The sequence below is a fragment of the Neomonachus schauinslandi genome, chromosome 2 (genome assembly GCF_002201575.2).
Source record: "Neomonachus schauinslandi chromosome 2, ASM220157v2, whole genome shotgun sequence".
Lineage (NCBI taxonomy): Eukaryota > Metazoa > Chordata > Mammalia > Carnivora > Phocidae > Neomonachus > Neomonachus schauinslandi.
In genome coordinates, this window is record NC_058404.1 from 119,274,484 (window position 1) to 119,290,820 (window position 16,337).

Genomic DNA, 16,337 nt, shown 5'->3' on the forward strand with positions numbered 1-16,337 from the left:
GAAAGAAAGAAAGAAAGAAAGAAAGAAAGAAAGAAAGAAAGAAAGAAGAAAGAAAGAAAGAAAGAAAGGAAAATGTCCAAAATCATTTTCTTTAAACTTTTTAAAACTGTTCTCCTTGCTATTGAAAAGTCTGATGTCAATCTAATTCTTATTCTTTTGTAGATAACCCTTCTGTCTGGATGTTTTTAGACTTTCCTGTCTTTGATTTTCCTAAATATTACTGTAAATTATTTAGATATGGGTTATTCTATTGTCTGTATGACCCTTTATTTAGATTTAAGGTCTTCTGTTTTTAATTAAGGGAAATTTACTTTCATTTTTTCTTTGAGTATACCATCTTCTCTAGTTTAATATATTTATCTTTCTGGCACTCTTTATTTTTAAGATTTGTTTATTTATTTTAGAGAGAGAGAGTGAACAAGTAGTGGGGGTGGGGAGCAGAGGGAGAGAGAATCCTGAAGCAGACTCCCCACTGAGCACGGAGCCCTACACAGCTTGATCTTAGGCCACTGAGATCATGACCTGAGCTGAAAGTCTGCTTGTTAACCAGCTGAGTCACCCAGGCACCCTCTGGTACTCTTATCTAGATAATGGCACATCTACTGCTATTCTTTTTTTTTTTAAGATTTTATTTTCAAGTAATTTCTACACCCAGCATATCCTTCTCACTCATTTTAATCCTTACCTATCTTGAATTCTACTTTGTCAGATATTAATATTTCCTTCCTGATTTGTTGTGGGTACCCTATTTGGAATGAATTTCTCCATCCTTGAATTGTTAAACTTTCTATTAAAGTATAACTCATATAGAGAGAAGTGTGAAGTATATGAATGTACAGTTCCTTGAATAATTAAAAAGTAAATATTCATTTAACCATCACCCAGATAAAGAAGTAAAATACTACCAGTACCCCAGAAGTGCCCTTATGTTCTCTCCTAATCACTTCTCTCCCTCCTCTCCACAGGTAACCACTGTACTAACTTCTAACACTACAATTTGGTTTGCATGTAGTTATACTTTATATGAATGTAATCATATAGTATATATTCTTTTGGGTGTAGCTCTTAAACTCAACATTGTATTTGAGATTCACGCATGTTATTGTGTGAACATAGTTCACTTTCTTTTTTGCATAGTATATCATTGTATGAATATACTAGTTTGTGCATTCTACTGTCAGTGGGAATTTGCATTGCTCCTAGTTGGGGGTTGTTATTACCAATGCTCTTACAAACATTCTTGTAAATAATTCTTGGTACACAGTTTCCTATAAGTACATAACTAGGAGTTGAATTGTTGGTTCAGAGGGTAACTATATGTTTCAAAGTTTGGATTATGTCAAATTATTTTTCAGAATTCCTAATTTACATTTCTACCAGTAGTATATAAGAGTTCCTGTTATTCCAATGCCTGCCAACACTTGGAATCATCAGTCTTTTTAATTTGAACAATTCATATGGGTATGTTGTGATATCTCATTGGGATTTTTATTTCTATTACCCTGATTTATAATAAGGCTGAAGAGTGCCTGTTATGTTTCTTTCCCATATTTCTAATGGGCTTTTGGTTATTGTTGTTTTTTCTGATTTATTGGTAGGAGTTCTTAACATATTCTGGATACTAGTCCTTTGTTAAATGTGTTACAAATATCTTTTTCCATTTAGCAACTACCCTTTTCACTCCATTAATGGCAGAAAATTTTCATTTTAATGTAGTCCAATCTGTCATTCTTTTTCTTCATTATTGGTACTTTTTTTGTTTAAGAAGTCATTCCCTATCCAAAGTCATAAAGATATTCTCTATATTATTTTCTAGTAATTTTACTGTTTTACCATTCACATTTAAATCCATAATCTACCTTAAATTGATTTTTTATGTTTAGCATTAGATAGGGCCAAGTTTTTTCTTTCTCCCGCCTTCTCTGTCCTCAATATCCAATTGACCCTGCACCATTGATTTAAAGGACCACTTCTTCCAGTCCCATTGCTCTATAGTGTAACCTTTGTCATAAATAATCTGTCCATATAAGTATGGGTCTGTTTCTGGATTCTTTATTCTTAACCAGTGGTCCATTTTTCTATCTTCTGTGTTAAATACACAGTTTTTATAATTATTGATATCTTATAGAACAAAACTTTTATGATCTCCGAATTGTCTTCACTATGCATAATCTTTTGTATTTCCATATAAATTTAGAATCATTTTGTCAATTTTTACCAAATTTTGATTGAAATTATACTGAATCTATCAATTAGGAGATGATTGGTACATTTATAATATTGAGTTATTCAATTCATACCCATGACCTGCCCCTCCATTTATTTAGGTATTCTCGAATTTTTCTTAATCAAAAGGTTTTTATTTCCTACATAGAATTCCTGTGTATATTTAATTAGATTTATTCCTAGGCATTTGATAGTTTTGATGCAATTATAAATAGTACTTATATATGTTTAGGTTTTTATTATTTGTCACTGGTATTTAGAAATATTATTTAATTATTTTCTATATTGCTTTTATATTTTATATATATTTATATTTTATATTGCAACCTTGCTGGGCTCATTAATTCAAATTTATCTGTAGGTTGCTTTGGTTTTCCTTTTTCTCTTTTTTTTTTCTTTTTTAAAGATTTGTTTATTTATTTATTTGACAGAGAGAGAGAGAGATAGCAAGAGCAGGAACACAAGCAGGGGGTGTGGGAGAGGGAGAAGTAGGCTTCCCGTTGGGCAGGGATCCCCACGCAGGGCTCCATGCCAGGACCCTGGGACCATGACCTGAGGCGAAGGCAGACGCTTAACGACTGAGCCACCCAGGCGCCCCTGCTTTGGTTTTTCTAATGTACAGCTATGTCATCTGTGGATAATGACAGCTTTACTTCTTTCTTTCCAATAAGTATACCATCTACTTTTCTTTCTTTGTGGCACTGATTAGACCCTTAAATATAATGTTAATTAGAAGTGGTGATAATAGGCATCTTTGTCTTGATTCTATATTTGTCATAAGTTTTTTGTAGCTGCCCTTAATAAGATTAAGTAAATTTATCTCTGTTCTTAGTTTGCTAAGTTTTTATTATAAATAGGTATAGAATTGTATTAAAAAATTATTTTGCTTCTACTGAAATAATATGAATTTTCTCCTTTATTCTATTATAGTGAATTATGTTAATTAATTTTCTAATGTAAACCAAACTTTCATTTATGAAATGGATTCAATTTATTTATCATACTTATAATTATCAACTTTTATGTACCATTTTGTCTTAGATGTATATCTTACTAACAGCTCAGAGCTAAAGTTTTAAAATTCAATTGAAGGGGCTCTTTCTTTAAAACTTTTTTTTTTTAAGATTTTATTTATTCATTTGAGAGAGAGCAAAAGAGGGGGTAGAGTCAGAGGGAGAAGCAGACTCCCCGCTGAGCAGGGAGCCCGATGTGGGGCTCGATCCCAGGACTCCGGGATCATGACCCGAGCCGAAGGCAGTCTCTTAACTGACTGAGCCACCCAGGTGCCCTGAAGGGGCTCTTTCTTAATAGGTCCATCCAACCAATTCCTTGTAGGTCAATTTTGACTTAACCTTGCTTCTATTTCACTTTTTAAAATATTATACATTCATGTGAATTTCATTCTTTTTTCACTTTTCCTACCTTTTGTTGGATTAAAAGCATTTACTTTGTTCCACTTTTGTTTATTCCTTTAATATTTAGAAATTACAAACTCATTCTCCTAGTAATTACCTATAATTTTACAAAAGCATACTTAAATTTATAGCATGTTTTCCCTTTCCTTCACTCCCTTATATAATCCCCAGTTGATATAATCTAGAATTTTACTCCCAAGAATATTTTTAAGTTTTCTTTACAATGAACACTTAAGTAGATTTAGCAATGAATTTCACTGCTCATCATTATCTCTTATGATGATAATCATAATAACTATAGTAGTAGCATACATTTATATAGTGTTTACCATGTGTCAGGCACTTTGTGAAGTACTTGATAATTAATTTATTTAATCCTCACAAAGTTCTGTGAAATAGATACTATTATTATTCCCATTTTTTTGCATACAAACAGAGACAAAGAGATGTTACATAGTTTTCCTAACATCAGACAACTAAATAGATATGTCCAGAACTTTGGCAATGGCTAGAGCCTTCATTCTTTTTTTTTTTTTTTTTTTAAAGATTTTATTTATTTGACAGAGAGAAAGACAGCCAGAGAGGGAACACAAGCAGGGGGAGCGGGAGAGGGAGAAGCAGGCTTCCCGCTGAGCAGGGAGCCCGATGCGGGGCTCGATCCCAGGACTCATGACCTGAGCCGAAGGCAGACGCTTAACGACTGAGCCACCCAGGTGCCCCTAGAGCCTTCATTCTTAATGTCTACATTATGCTGCCTATGCCCTTTTATTTTTTTTAAACTCCTTTCTTTTGGACTAAATATTTTTCCTGATGGATTGATCTTCTAGTTCTTTTAAAACTGATCAGTGGATAATAAACTGAATCATTGAATGTCTGAATATGACTTCTGTGTGACTCAGTATTGAATTTTAGATTCAAAATTCTTTTCCCTCAATACTTTAAGGATATCAGTGTTATCCTTTTGCATTAGTTTTGCCCTTGAGGAATCTCTTATCAAACTAATTTTTAATTCCTTTTCTAGGTAGGCTAATCCAGTCTTTTTTTTTTCTCTCTCTCTCTTTGTAAGCTCGGTTTTCTGAATTTTTCCAACTAAAAATTTCTTGCTATACAAAGTATGTTCCTTGGACAGCAACATTCGTATCACCTAAAAGTTAGAAATGCAGAATCTTGGGCCCCATCCCAGACTTTTGAAATAGAATCTGCATTTTAATGAGATTCTCATGTAATTCATTTTCATATTAAAGTTTGAAAAGAGCAATCTCAGATAGGTCTTTTTATTTAGTGAAATTTTTCAAACATGTACAAGAGTAGAGAGAATAATAACAAACACCAAATATCCTTAATTTAAACTTAATAGTCCCTAATCAATCTTAAAGTAAACTACACACATAATGGTAGTTCACCCCTATATCCTACAGTATGCATTTCTAAAAGGTAACAGCATTTTTCTTATTAAATTAACAACAATTCCTTAATATCATTAGGCAAGTCTTTTTAAAATTTGTTCTATTCAATATTTGGTGTGATGTTTCAATCAGAGGATCGTGTATTTTTTTCAGGACTTGATTATATCTTTTACCTCTCTGAAGTTCTCTTCTATTATGTCCTTTTGTAACTCCCTCCTCCATACCTATTAAGTTTTCTTTATACTTTCTATGTGCTTACCTTTTTTGCAGTATACACTGAAAAATTTTCTCTGCACAGTTCTCTAGCTTATTAAATCACTCTTCAGCTGTGTTTATATCACCCATTTTTTTTAATTTGGGGAATTTATTGTTAATTTCTAGGAACTATCATTAAAGTTTTATGGATAGATGCAGTATACTTTCATGATTCAGAGGATATTTATAGTTATTCTGAAGTCATGTTTTGGTGGCTTTCTTCCTACTACATCTCTTTTCTCAGGTATACATTTTTTCCACTTAATGAACATGGTGCCTCAAAGTGATAGACTTCCCTAAATATTTTGTGATACTTTAATGGGGGCTCATTTTTGTATTTTAATCTTCCCATTAACTTGTGATTACTTTATCTATTGGCTTTTGTCTTCTTGCAGGGAATAGTCCAATCATGTAACCAAGCAAGGTATCTTAGAAGCTCAGGCTGAGATTAAGATTCTTATGCAAGTAATTTTTTGAGGGAGTTCTCAGTAGAAACCTCTGAATGAAGGAAGCTAGATAGACTATGGGGAAAATCAGTGGTTCCCAAACTTTGCTATACATTAAAATCACCTGGGGAGCTTTTAAAAAATCCCAACAATCAGAAGAGTAATGTCAGCAAGATGGCAGAATAGGAAGCCCCAGCTCTTCTTCTTGCACAACACTGACTTAAATACATAAGAACCAGATTACCTTTGTGAGAACTCAAGAAACCACTTGAGAGGTTATAGCATCCCATCCAAGTACAAGGCCAAGAAGAGACACATTGGAGCAGTTAGAATATTTCATTGCATTTACCCACCATACCTCACCCCCTCCCTGCCCAGCAAGGGGCAACCAGGAGAAAACTCCCAACTCCTGTCTTCTCCATCAGGAGGGAAAGAAAAAAGCTGGAGTATGTGTCCTACATTTTGGCTTTTTGACCCAAGGGACTGGTTTCTGTCTCACCTGACTCAGAATATTGGCAGAAAAAAAGAGTGGCACACTTTGGATACCTGAGAACAAAAGATCTCAAATAAATATTTGCACACCCATGTTTATTGGAACATTATTTGCAATAGCCAAGAAGTGGAAGCAGGCCACATTGACAGATGAATGGATGAAGAAAATGTGGTATATACATAGAATATTATTCACCTGTAAAAAAAAAAAAAGAAAGAAAGAAAGAAAGAAATCCTGTCACATTCTACAACATAGATGGACCTGGAGGACATTATACTGGGATAAATAAGCCAGAACAAATACTGTATGATGCCATTGATATATCTAAAGTAGTCAAAACCATAGTAATAGAAAGTAGAATGATGGTTGTCAGGGTCTCGGGTGAGGGAGAAAGGGGAGTTGTTTGATGGATATAGAGTTTTAGTTTTGTAAGACAAAAAAGTTCTAGAGATCTGTTATACAACAATCGGAATATAGTTAATACTACTGAACTGTGCACTTAAAAATGATTAAGAGGGTAAATTGTTTATTATGTATTCCTTGCCACAATTTTAAAAAATTGTTTAAAATCCTAGTACTCAGGTCAAATTCCATCTTAGATCAGTATGTCTTAGAATGGGAGACAAACATCAGTATTTTGAAATGTCCCCAAGTACAAAGTGTCAGCCTCTAAGATCACTCCCAGTGATCCCTGCTTTCTGATATTTATACCTTTGTGTAATACCCTCTTCTTGAATATGGGCTGGACTTACTGACTTGCTTCTAATGAACAAAATACAGTAGAAATGATAGAATGTCATGAGACATTCTATGTCATGAGAAGACCATGGCTTCTATCTTGTGTGTTCTCTCTTGCATTTTCTTTGATTACTTGTCTTGAGGGAATCCAGCTGCCATATTATGAGTGGCCGTGTTGAGAAACCTCCAGGGCAAAATATTGAAAGTCTGCCAACAGCCATGTGAGTAAAGCAGATCTTCTACCACCTTGTGAGAAACCTTGATTCAGAGGCACACAGCTAAGCCATACCCAGATTCCTGACCCACAAAAATTGTATGATAATAAGTGTTTGTTGTTTTAAGATGCTAAAATTGGGAGTAATTTGTTAAGCAGCTACCGATAAATAATATACCAGGTGATTCCAATGTGCCATAAAGTTCAGAAACAATCGAACTAGGCAAATAAGTATTTTCAGGGAATTCTAGGCTCTTCTTGAGTCTACAGGGAAATTTTGAGAAAAAACTACATCAGAGAGATTGTACAGCCAGAGAGGCAAAGGTGCTAAACTATCAGACCCTCTCTATCAGTCAGTAATTCACAGGGGCTGTCTGGAAGAAGGAGGAGTAGGAAAACCTCCTTAGCTTCCCCAAGTAAGCCCTTCTCAGCAGGGTAAGACTGCTAGATAGCTGCAGGTGTCAGGGGTTAGCAGCCAACAAGCAGCATCTGGGGGATGTGTGCGCTCGCCTGGTAAACGGGTTCTGGTGGGGCACCAAGATCATCTCTACACAAGGTATATACTTCAGCTTTTATAAAGTGAACGTGGAAGAGATGAGGTAAGGTACTGAATGGTATATACCAACAAAAGAGATTCTGAGCAGGAGTGTCCTCATTCCTCACGGGTGTCATCATCCACCCCAGGAATTTTCTCAGTTGCCTTTGTAACTTAGGTGCCCGCACTCATTGTTCCTTCTTTGGGGCAGACATCCGTTCCTTACTGACTTGTTCAAGAGTTAGAAATGGGGTGGAGAGTACATCTGTCTGGCCATTCTTACAGTGGTACTCCAAAGAGTCACCCATTGGATTTCCTCAGATTTCCCCTGCTCCCAGCATCTGCCATTTCTGGGCTTGGAGCATTTTTAGAAGTATACCATATCTTTTGTAGCAATGTTTACTCACACACACTTGGCTTATGATTTCCTTCTTCAATCTTAAACTCTTATCTTCCTGGGATATACTTGGTTTCTTATCCATTAAGGATTCTCCTTTTTTTTTTTTTTTTTCTAGTTAGGTTATGGGTTTTCGTATTATTTTTATATCTTCATCTCAAAGGATTTAGGAATGAAGGGAGAGGCAATTTGTGCCCAAACCAACATCTTGAATGAAATCTCTATAAACTTTCAGCCAGCAGAAAAAAATGTGTGAAAAATTTTACCCATTAAATGATATTGACTCAGCATTTTTACTTTTGAAGTTATTGTAAATCTGAAAAGGTTAATGTATTTGTTGTAATATTTAATATAAAACACTACTTTGTTAAAAGGATGTTTTAAAATTGGTTTTCAAAGTCTTTCTAATAGTTTTGTACTAGGTGCTGTCTCTCCTGCTGTGGTTGTCCCTTCCATGCTCCTTTTGCAAGAAAATGGATATGGCATTAATAAAGGCATCCCAACCTTACTGATAGCTGCTAGCAGTTTGGATGACATCATAGCAATCACTGGATTCAATACATGCTTGAGCATAGTCTTCTCCTCAGGTAAACAAAATACAGCAACTGCCATCTCAATGCAGCTTTTTCCGGTTCTTTAAACAAGGTTTCTGGCTTTGCTTCTTTATTAACATTTATTTATTTTGACATGTAACATCTTTTTATTCTTCATAGAAAGCTCATTCTAGAGCAGGGAAGAAGTTTAAGTGGATTGAGAAACCACTAACACACATGATTTTATTTTCATAACCATATATTGTAATTAATCTGATAACCCATATTATTATCATTTTTCTGTTTATGTTGGTTTGGAATTTTATCACAGTTTTCAATAGAAAATTTTAAGCAGCAATATTATTAAGTACTGCTATTTAATATATATTTCTAAAATGTGCCTTTTTGGCCATGATTATAAATAACTGGTTGTTCTGTTACTAAGACAACCTAAATATATAGAGTATGAACAACTGTGTGCCTTTTTGGTAGCAGTGGGACAAGATCTGCAGCAGTTCTGAATCCCAAGGTAATATTTGGGCTTAAATGTCCAAGAAATTGTGAAAGTAAATCTTTCCACGTGTTGTAATGCTTTAATTATCTGCAATGTTTGAAATTCCATCTTCTGTATTATTGAAGCACCAAAATATTTAAGTTGAAAAGTAATATGCATAGTTTCTCTTAAAATCATAAGACATAAATAAGAAGGAAAAAAAGGAAAATATAAAAAGAAACTCTGCAACATACCCTCAGGAATAATAACTGACTCTTGATATAAATCCAGACTTTCTCTTTCTCCCTCTCTCTCTCTCCCCCATTCTCTCTGACTTCCCTCCCAATATTCTTATAAAATTATAAGAATCGGCCATACTTTCTTGTAACCTGAGTTGTTTTGTACTTAACTGTATATCACCAACATGTTTCTTTTCAGTAAATGTATTTCCATGACATTTTTAATGGTTGTATAGTTTTCTGTTGGCTGTATCATACTTATGTAACCTGTTGAAAACTGAAGTTGACTCCAATATTCACTATTAAAATAATGCTTGGTTGAACACCTTAGAGCCAAATAGTTGTACCTAATCTTAATATTTTCATAGTCTCAAAAGTGAAATTGTTGAGATAAAAGTATAAAAGTTATAAGCTTTTTGAGATATATTACCACAATGTCATGTCCTACCAGGGTGTAAAAGCTTGCCACTTTCTCTTCACCTTCTTCAAAACTTGGTATTATTAGTCTTTTATATCTTTGTTAATTTGATAGGTGAAAGGTGAGGCCTCTTAAGATGAAGTACTTTGAATACTAGTGATATTTTAAAATGTTCATGTTTAATGACCATTGGCATCCTGTTTTATAAATTGCTTTTCTTGAAATCCTTTGCTTTTATCTTATATGTGTGTTCATCTTTTGTTCTTTTGTCAAGATTCTGCATAAAGTTAGGAATGATAACCTTTTGTTTTATGTCCTATAGTTTTCCACATTTATAATTTTTCTTTTAACTTTATCTTTTTTTACAATTCAGATTTTTCAAATTTTTTATTGTCAAATCTGACAATCTTTTCCTTCATGACTAGTATCAGTAATTCTTTTAAAAAATATTTTTTGTGTTCCTCTTCCATTGTGCCAACAATTGTGCCAAACACTGAGGATAAACAGTGAACGACAATACTAGCTTTTATTGAGTAATTGCTTGGTACTTGCTCCAAGTTCCATAGCTATTTCCACTCATTTAATAGTCACACATCAGTACTATACTCATTTTACAGAATAGGAAACCAAGGAACAGAGGTTAAGTAAGTTGCTCAAAGTCACAGATCCAAAAAGTAGGGAAGCCAAGATGCAATCTGGCAATCTGACCCCAGACCCACACTTTTAACTGCTATTCTGTACTATTAACACAGCAGAGAAGACCATGAGGCTCATGTTCTCAAGGAATTTGTATTAAACAAATAATTACAAAATGTGATGAATAGTACATAGTATAAGGTACTATGGAACATGCTATAGGAGATCAAACCTAATTTGTGGGGGACAGAAAAAGTAAAAAAAAAAACAAAAGCAGCTACATGCTTAGAAAATCCTCTTGACTCATGACTATGTAAATGGTCACTTAAAATGTTAAGGACTTTTGGGGTGTCTGGGTGGCTTAGTCGGTTAAGTGTCTGCCTTCAGCTCAAGTCATGATCCCAGAGTCCTGGGATTGAGGCCCTCTCCCCGCCGTTCAGCCGGGAGTCTGCTTCCCCCTCTCCTGCTCTCTCTCTCTCTCAAATAAATAAAATATTTTTTAAAAAATGTTAAGGACTTTCAAGGTTTTATTTTTTACATTAGATCTTCAATACATCTACATTTTGGAATATGGTAGATACGGAGACCTAACCCTATCTTCTGAGTCAGTTGGCCTTTTTGTCATTATATAATATCCTTCTTTATCTCTTGTGACTTATTTGTATTTGACTTAAATTCTATTTTGTCTGATATAAGTATGACCACCCTGCTGTCTTTTGGTTATCATTTGCATGGAGTATCTTTTTCTATCCCTATATTTATAAAAATGTAAAGTGATCATTTCAATCACATATAAAAATTCTAATCCTTTACATCTCGCCCTCTTCCCTTTGTTATCCATGTCACAAATTATATCTTTTTATGTTGTATATCTACTAATACAGTCTTTTTTAAAAGATTTTATTTATTTATTTGTCAGAGAGAGAGAGAGCACAAAGCAGGGGGAGCGGCAGGCAGAGGGAGAGGGAGAAGCAGACTCCCCGCTGAGCCGGGAGCCCAATGTGGGACTCGATCCCAGGATCCTGGGATCATGACCTGAGCCGAAGGCAGATGTTTATGACTGAGTCACCCAGGCGTCCCCATTAATACAGTCTTATAGTTATCTTTATGTCTTCAACTTAAATTCTATAACAGAATTGAAAGTGATCTACTCACCACCATTACAGTATTACAGGATTCTGAATTCATCTATGTATTTACCTTTACCAAAGATTTATATTTTTGTGCTTTTGTGTTGCTGACATCCTTTTACTTCTACTTGAAGGATTCCCTTTAACACTTCTTGTAAGGCAGGTGCAGTAGTAATGAACTCCTTCAGCTTTTGTTTATCTGGGTAAATCTTAATTTTTCCTTCATTCTGAAAGATAATCTTGTAGAATAGTATTCTTCATTGGCAGTTTTTTGCCTTCCAACACTTTGAATATACCATCACACCCCCTTCTGGTCTGTAAGGTTTCTGCTCTGAAATCCTCTGATAATTTTATAGGAGCTTTCTTGTACATGATGAATCATTTTTCTCTTGCTGCAACTTCTTAATTGGTTTGTGGAGTCCCATTAAGGCTTTTGGACTGTATATTGTTGTTAAGTTAATGCCTCTTTGAGGGATCAAGGTTCTGGGGCTTCCCATTCTACCATCTTGCTGTTGTCATCCTGCATTTCTGTTATTTTTTCATGTTTTTCCATGAGTAAATATATATATTTACACATCTCATTGAGCTAAAATACCCATAGCATAACAACTTTTTTTTGTGACGTAGATCTTTTTTTAAAAATTTTTACTCTAAACTACAGAAATGGGCACATAAAATATGTTGGAAACTCAATTGACTGCTGACTCAAATATTCCTAGTGTTGATCCTGGAGTAAATCTTTTTTTTTTCTGTTGTTGTTAAATTTTTCTTTTTATGTTTAAGTCATTTCTTTCTTTGTATAACAGTATATCAGAGAAGAAACATCACCAGACATGTGAGGTGCCAGAGGTGCTCCTTTGTCCAAACTCTGTCCATTCTTCCACCTCACCTGGTCTTTTAGGTTGTGTTTATAAGGGAACACACAGTGGCTTATTACTTCCTTGTTTTCTGGCTATATTTTCAATGAACTTTTCTGAATTGTGTGTATTTATTAAATTATTTGAGAGTACATACTTAATTTATCAAATAGATCATTATGTTTTCAAGTATATGAATATCAAAGGCCCATTTTTGCATATTTTGTTCTAGAAGATATGTGCTTTTCTCTATGAACCACCTAAATTTGATCTTCTGATATGTTAGGTATGTGAAAATATTACTCTATGAGATGTTTCCCTTATTGTGTGCCCTTACAGGTGGTATACTTAATAATGTCCTTGCGTCTTTTCGGGATGTACTTATTGGCGCGCTGGCAGGAGCTGTTTTGGGAATTTTTGTTCAATATTTTCCAAGTGGAGATCAGGTAAATAAAAAATTACTATTTTTTAGAAGTGTAGTATTAGACATTTCTTTCAAAAATTTGAACTTCTGGAAGATCCATGAACTATTAAATGTAATATTTAATTCTCTTTCCCCAAAATAGCCCCTAGTGCTACTCTCTGCTTAAAATGGAGCACAGTTGTGATTGATACAGGCCAATGGCCTTGACTGAAGTCTCTGCTTCCTGATTCGGCAAATAAGAGTATCAGAAAAGTGTACTTAACCCAGAGTACCTTCTCCATTCCACCCCAGCCCTTTATTCATTAAATTTCCTATTGACCACTGACAATTTTCCCTAATCTTTTTTCCCTCAAATTTTCCCTTGAAACATTTTTGGGGAAATAGATTGCCATTTATCTCTGAATATTTTCTGACTTCAATTTACTCCCACTGCCTTTGACTAAGGCAACACTATTAAACTCAACCCTTTCCTTCCCTAAAGGATATGCCATTACTCTTGAATTTCTGTGACTTGCATCTTAATTTCTCTGTAACAGCTGCCTCAGCTAAAGAGATAGTCAAAACTTTAATTTTTAAGAATTCATTGGATATGGGGTGCCTGGGTAGCTCAGTCGTTGAGCGTCTGCCTTCAGCTTGGGTCATGATCCCAGGGTCCTGGGATCGAGCCCTACATTGGGCTCCCTGCTCAGCGGAAAGCCTGCTTCTCCCTCTCCCACTCCCCCTGCTTGTGTTCCTGCTCTTGCTATCTCTGTCTCTATCAAATAAATAAATAAAATCTTTAAAAAAAACTCAGTAGATATGTTATAGGAACTACAGTTTATATGGGTCTCTTTCCTTCCTTCTTCACTTATAGCTAAAGTACTATAGCCATTTTACTGACATTAGTATCAGAGATGTGGCAGAAGATAAAACTTAATAATTGCAAAATTTTTTCACTCGGTACCAAGTTTGCTAAAATTTTTGGTGAGGAAGTAAGTAAAAATTTTAGACACTATTTAATATAACATATAGAGACATGATACCAAAGGGTCAATAATAAGTGGTAGAAGATATAAATATTGTATTATATATTAAATGTAAATTAACTTCCAAATATCTATCTAATTCTAGACAAAACTGCCACTGAAGAGAGCTTTCCTTATTTTGAGTATGTGTGTTACTGCTGTCTTGGGAAGCCATCATATTGGTTTACATGCAGCTGGAGGATTATGCACATTAGCATTAACTTTTGTTGCAGGGATAAATTGGTCCACAGAAAAGGTGAATATTGTTAATACATAATTTTTGTAAGATAAAATAACTATTTTTTTATATCTATAATAGACATTTAGGAAATCTCTTTGTTCTAGTTGGAAGATGTTCCAGAAATTTGTGTCTTCAAGGATGTATATAAATCAATCAAGGAAATAAAATATTTAGGAAAAGGACCTGGAAATACACTAAAATGCAATCAGAATTGAGCTAACACATCAGGCTGCTTTCTTTTTCCAAAGTTTTATGCAATATGATTATAGAACTTTTATTGATTTATTTTATTCATTAAAATTTGAGTTGTACAGTTAATCCATGAAAAATGCTCATAAAAGATTAGAACAATACAGAAGGCCCACATATAGAACAAAATGTAAAAGATTCCTTTTCCTCTACCACTCCCAATATCAGACCCCCCCCTTCCCAGAATCAGTCATCCCCTTTAATCAGTTCTCCATTTGTAGACATTTAGGTTCTTTCCATTTTTGTTATTATAGTGCTGCTATGAGCAATCCTGTTCATGTGTCTTTTTACAAATGTACAAGTGCTTCTGTAAAATAGATTCCTAGAAATGTAATTGCTGAATTTAGAAATGGAATGTTTCTATTTTGAGGGATACTGCAAAATTATCCCTTCAAAGATTTTAAACAATCTGATGGGTAAGAAATGATACAACATTATTATTCTTTGTTTACATTTCTCTGATTAGTAGTGCAATAAATTTCTCTTCAAATATTCTTTTTTAACTACCTATTCATATTCTTTGCCCATTTTTTAATTGATTGATTTGCTTTTTTGTTCCCAATTTATAATTTCTCAATATGTTAGTGCTACTAATTCTTTGTTATGTATATATTGCATATAATTGTTGCTTATTTTCAACTTTGTTTATGATGTCTTTTATATTGCAGTAAAACTACCTATAGTCAAAGCTGACCATTATTCTTTTTTTGTTTTGGATTCTGTATGTTGTTTAAGAAGGATATCTTCACCCAAGATTATAAGATTGTAATCATGTCTTCTATAGTATCATCTAATACTTTGGTAGTTTCTGTTTGTTTTATTTTTGCATTTAGTTCTTTAATTCATCTGGAATTTATTTTTGTAAAGGCTGTGAGATAAGGATATGTGTGTGTGTTCATAAACATGTATATATAAGTTCATTGCTGCAATCTATTTAATCCTACCTATTTAGTCCTGGGCCAATACCACTCTATTTTAAATTACTGTAGTTTTATGTCTCAAAACCTAATGTGGAAGATTCCCTCTCATTGTACTTATTTTTAAAGTATTTCTTGACTATCCCTGCACAAATTCTTTCTTAGATAAATTTTAAAATCAGCTTGAGAATTTCCCAATCCAAAAATTATGTTAGTGTTTTGTTTAGTATTCCAATAAAATCATAATTGTAAAAGAAATTAAATGGTCAATAGTAAATTATAATTAAATAAAATGAAAACTACTAAAATTCTTTTTTATATATGATAAAAGAAATCAAACAGTAAAGAATATATTTTAAAAATTAAAAGTAACAGGGGCACCTGGGTGTCTCAGTCGGTTAAGTGTCTGCCTTCAGCTCAGGTCATGATCTCAGGGTCCTGGGATGGAGCCCGGGTCAGGCTCCCTGCTCAGCAGGGAGGGGGAGTCTCTTCTCTCTCTCCCTCTGTACCCACCACTGCCCCCACCAGGTCATGCTCTCTCTCTCTCTCAAATGAATAAATAAAATCTTTATTAAAAAAATTTAAAGTAACAAATAGGATGTGTCACCATGAAGAAAGAGTAATATTGTTTTTTCTTTGTTTTTTCCTTTTTTAAACCTTACTTTTATAAATCAGAAAACCCAGTCATAAGGGAAATAGTTACAAACATAGTTTTATATCACAGTTTTATGTGACTTCTTTAAAAAAAGATAAGCCCAGACTGAAACTAAAATCTCTTCATCCAAATTCCTTGAGAAGAGCCAGAGTACTGTTATATCAGTAGGGGACTTTATTGTAACCACTTAATTGGGGAAGTAGCCCTGGGAGAGGTCCTTTCTCAAAAAGGAAAGCCAGGCAAGCAACCAAGTTAGAAATCTATATATGTTTTTGGTTTGGTTTCAAGGAAAAAATAACACTGAAGTTTTCAACATGGGCCCTTTGGAAGCAGGCCTGACAGATTACTGACATTTTTTGCCTGTAGCTTAGGACATACCTAGATTCACTTTCATGGGATTGGATTCCAAGATAATT

At 34.1% G+C, this 16,337-nt stretch overlaps 1 protein-coding gene across 1 annotated transcript in view; it reads left to right on the top strand.

The window, feature by feature from the left end:
• The window catches only part of SLC9B1 (solute carrier family 9 member B1), a 49,698-nt gene that overhangs the window by 29,549 nt on the left and 3,812 nt on the right, over nucleotides 1-16,337 (top strand). Inside the window, exons 6-8 of the mRNA XM_021680411.1 lie at nucleotides 8,537-8,712; nucleotides 12,771-12,877; nucleotides 13,966-14,115. Coding sequence (XP_021536086.1) covers nucleotides 8,537-8,712; nucleotides 12,771-12,877; nucleotides 13,966-14,115 — 433 coding nt within the window. The remainder of the gene's footprint in view (nucleotides 1-8,536; nucleotides 8,713-12,770; nucleotides 12,878-13,965; nucleotides 14,116-16,337) is intronic.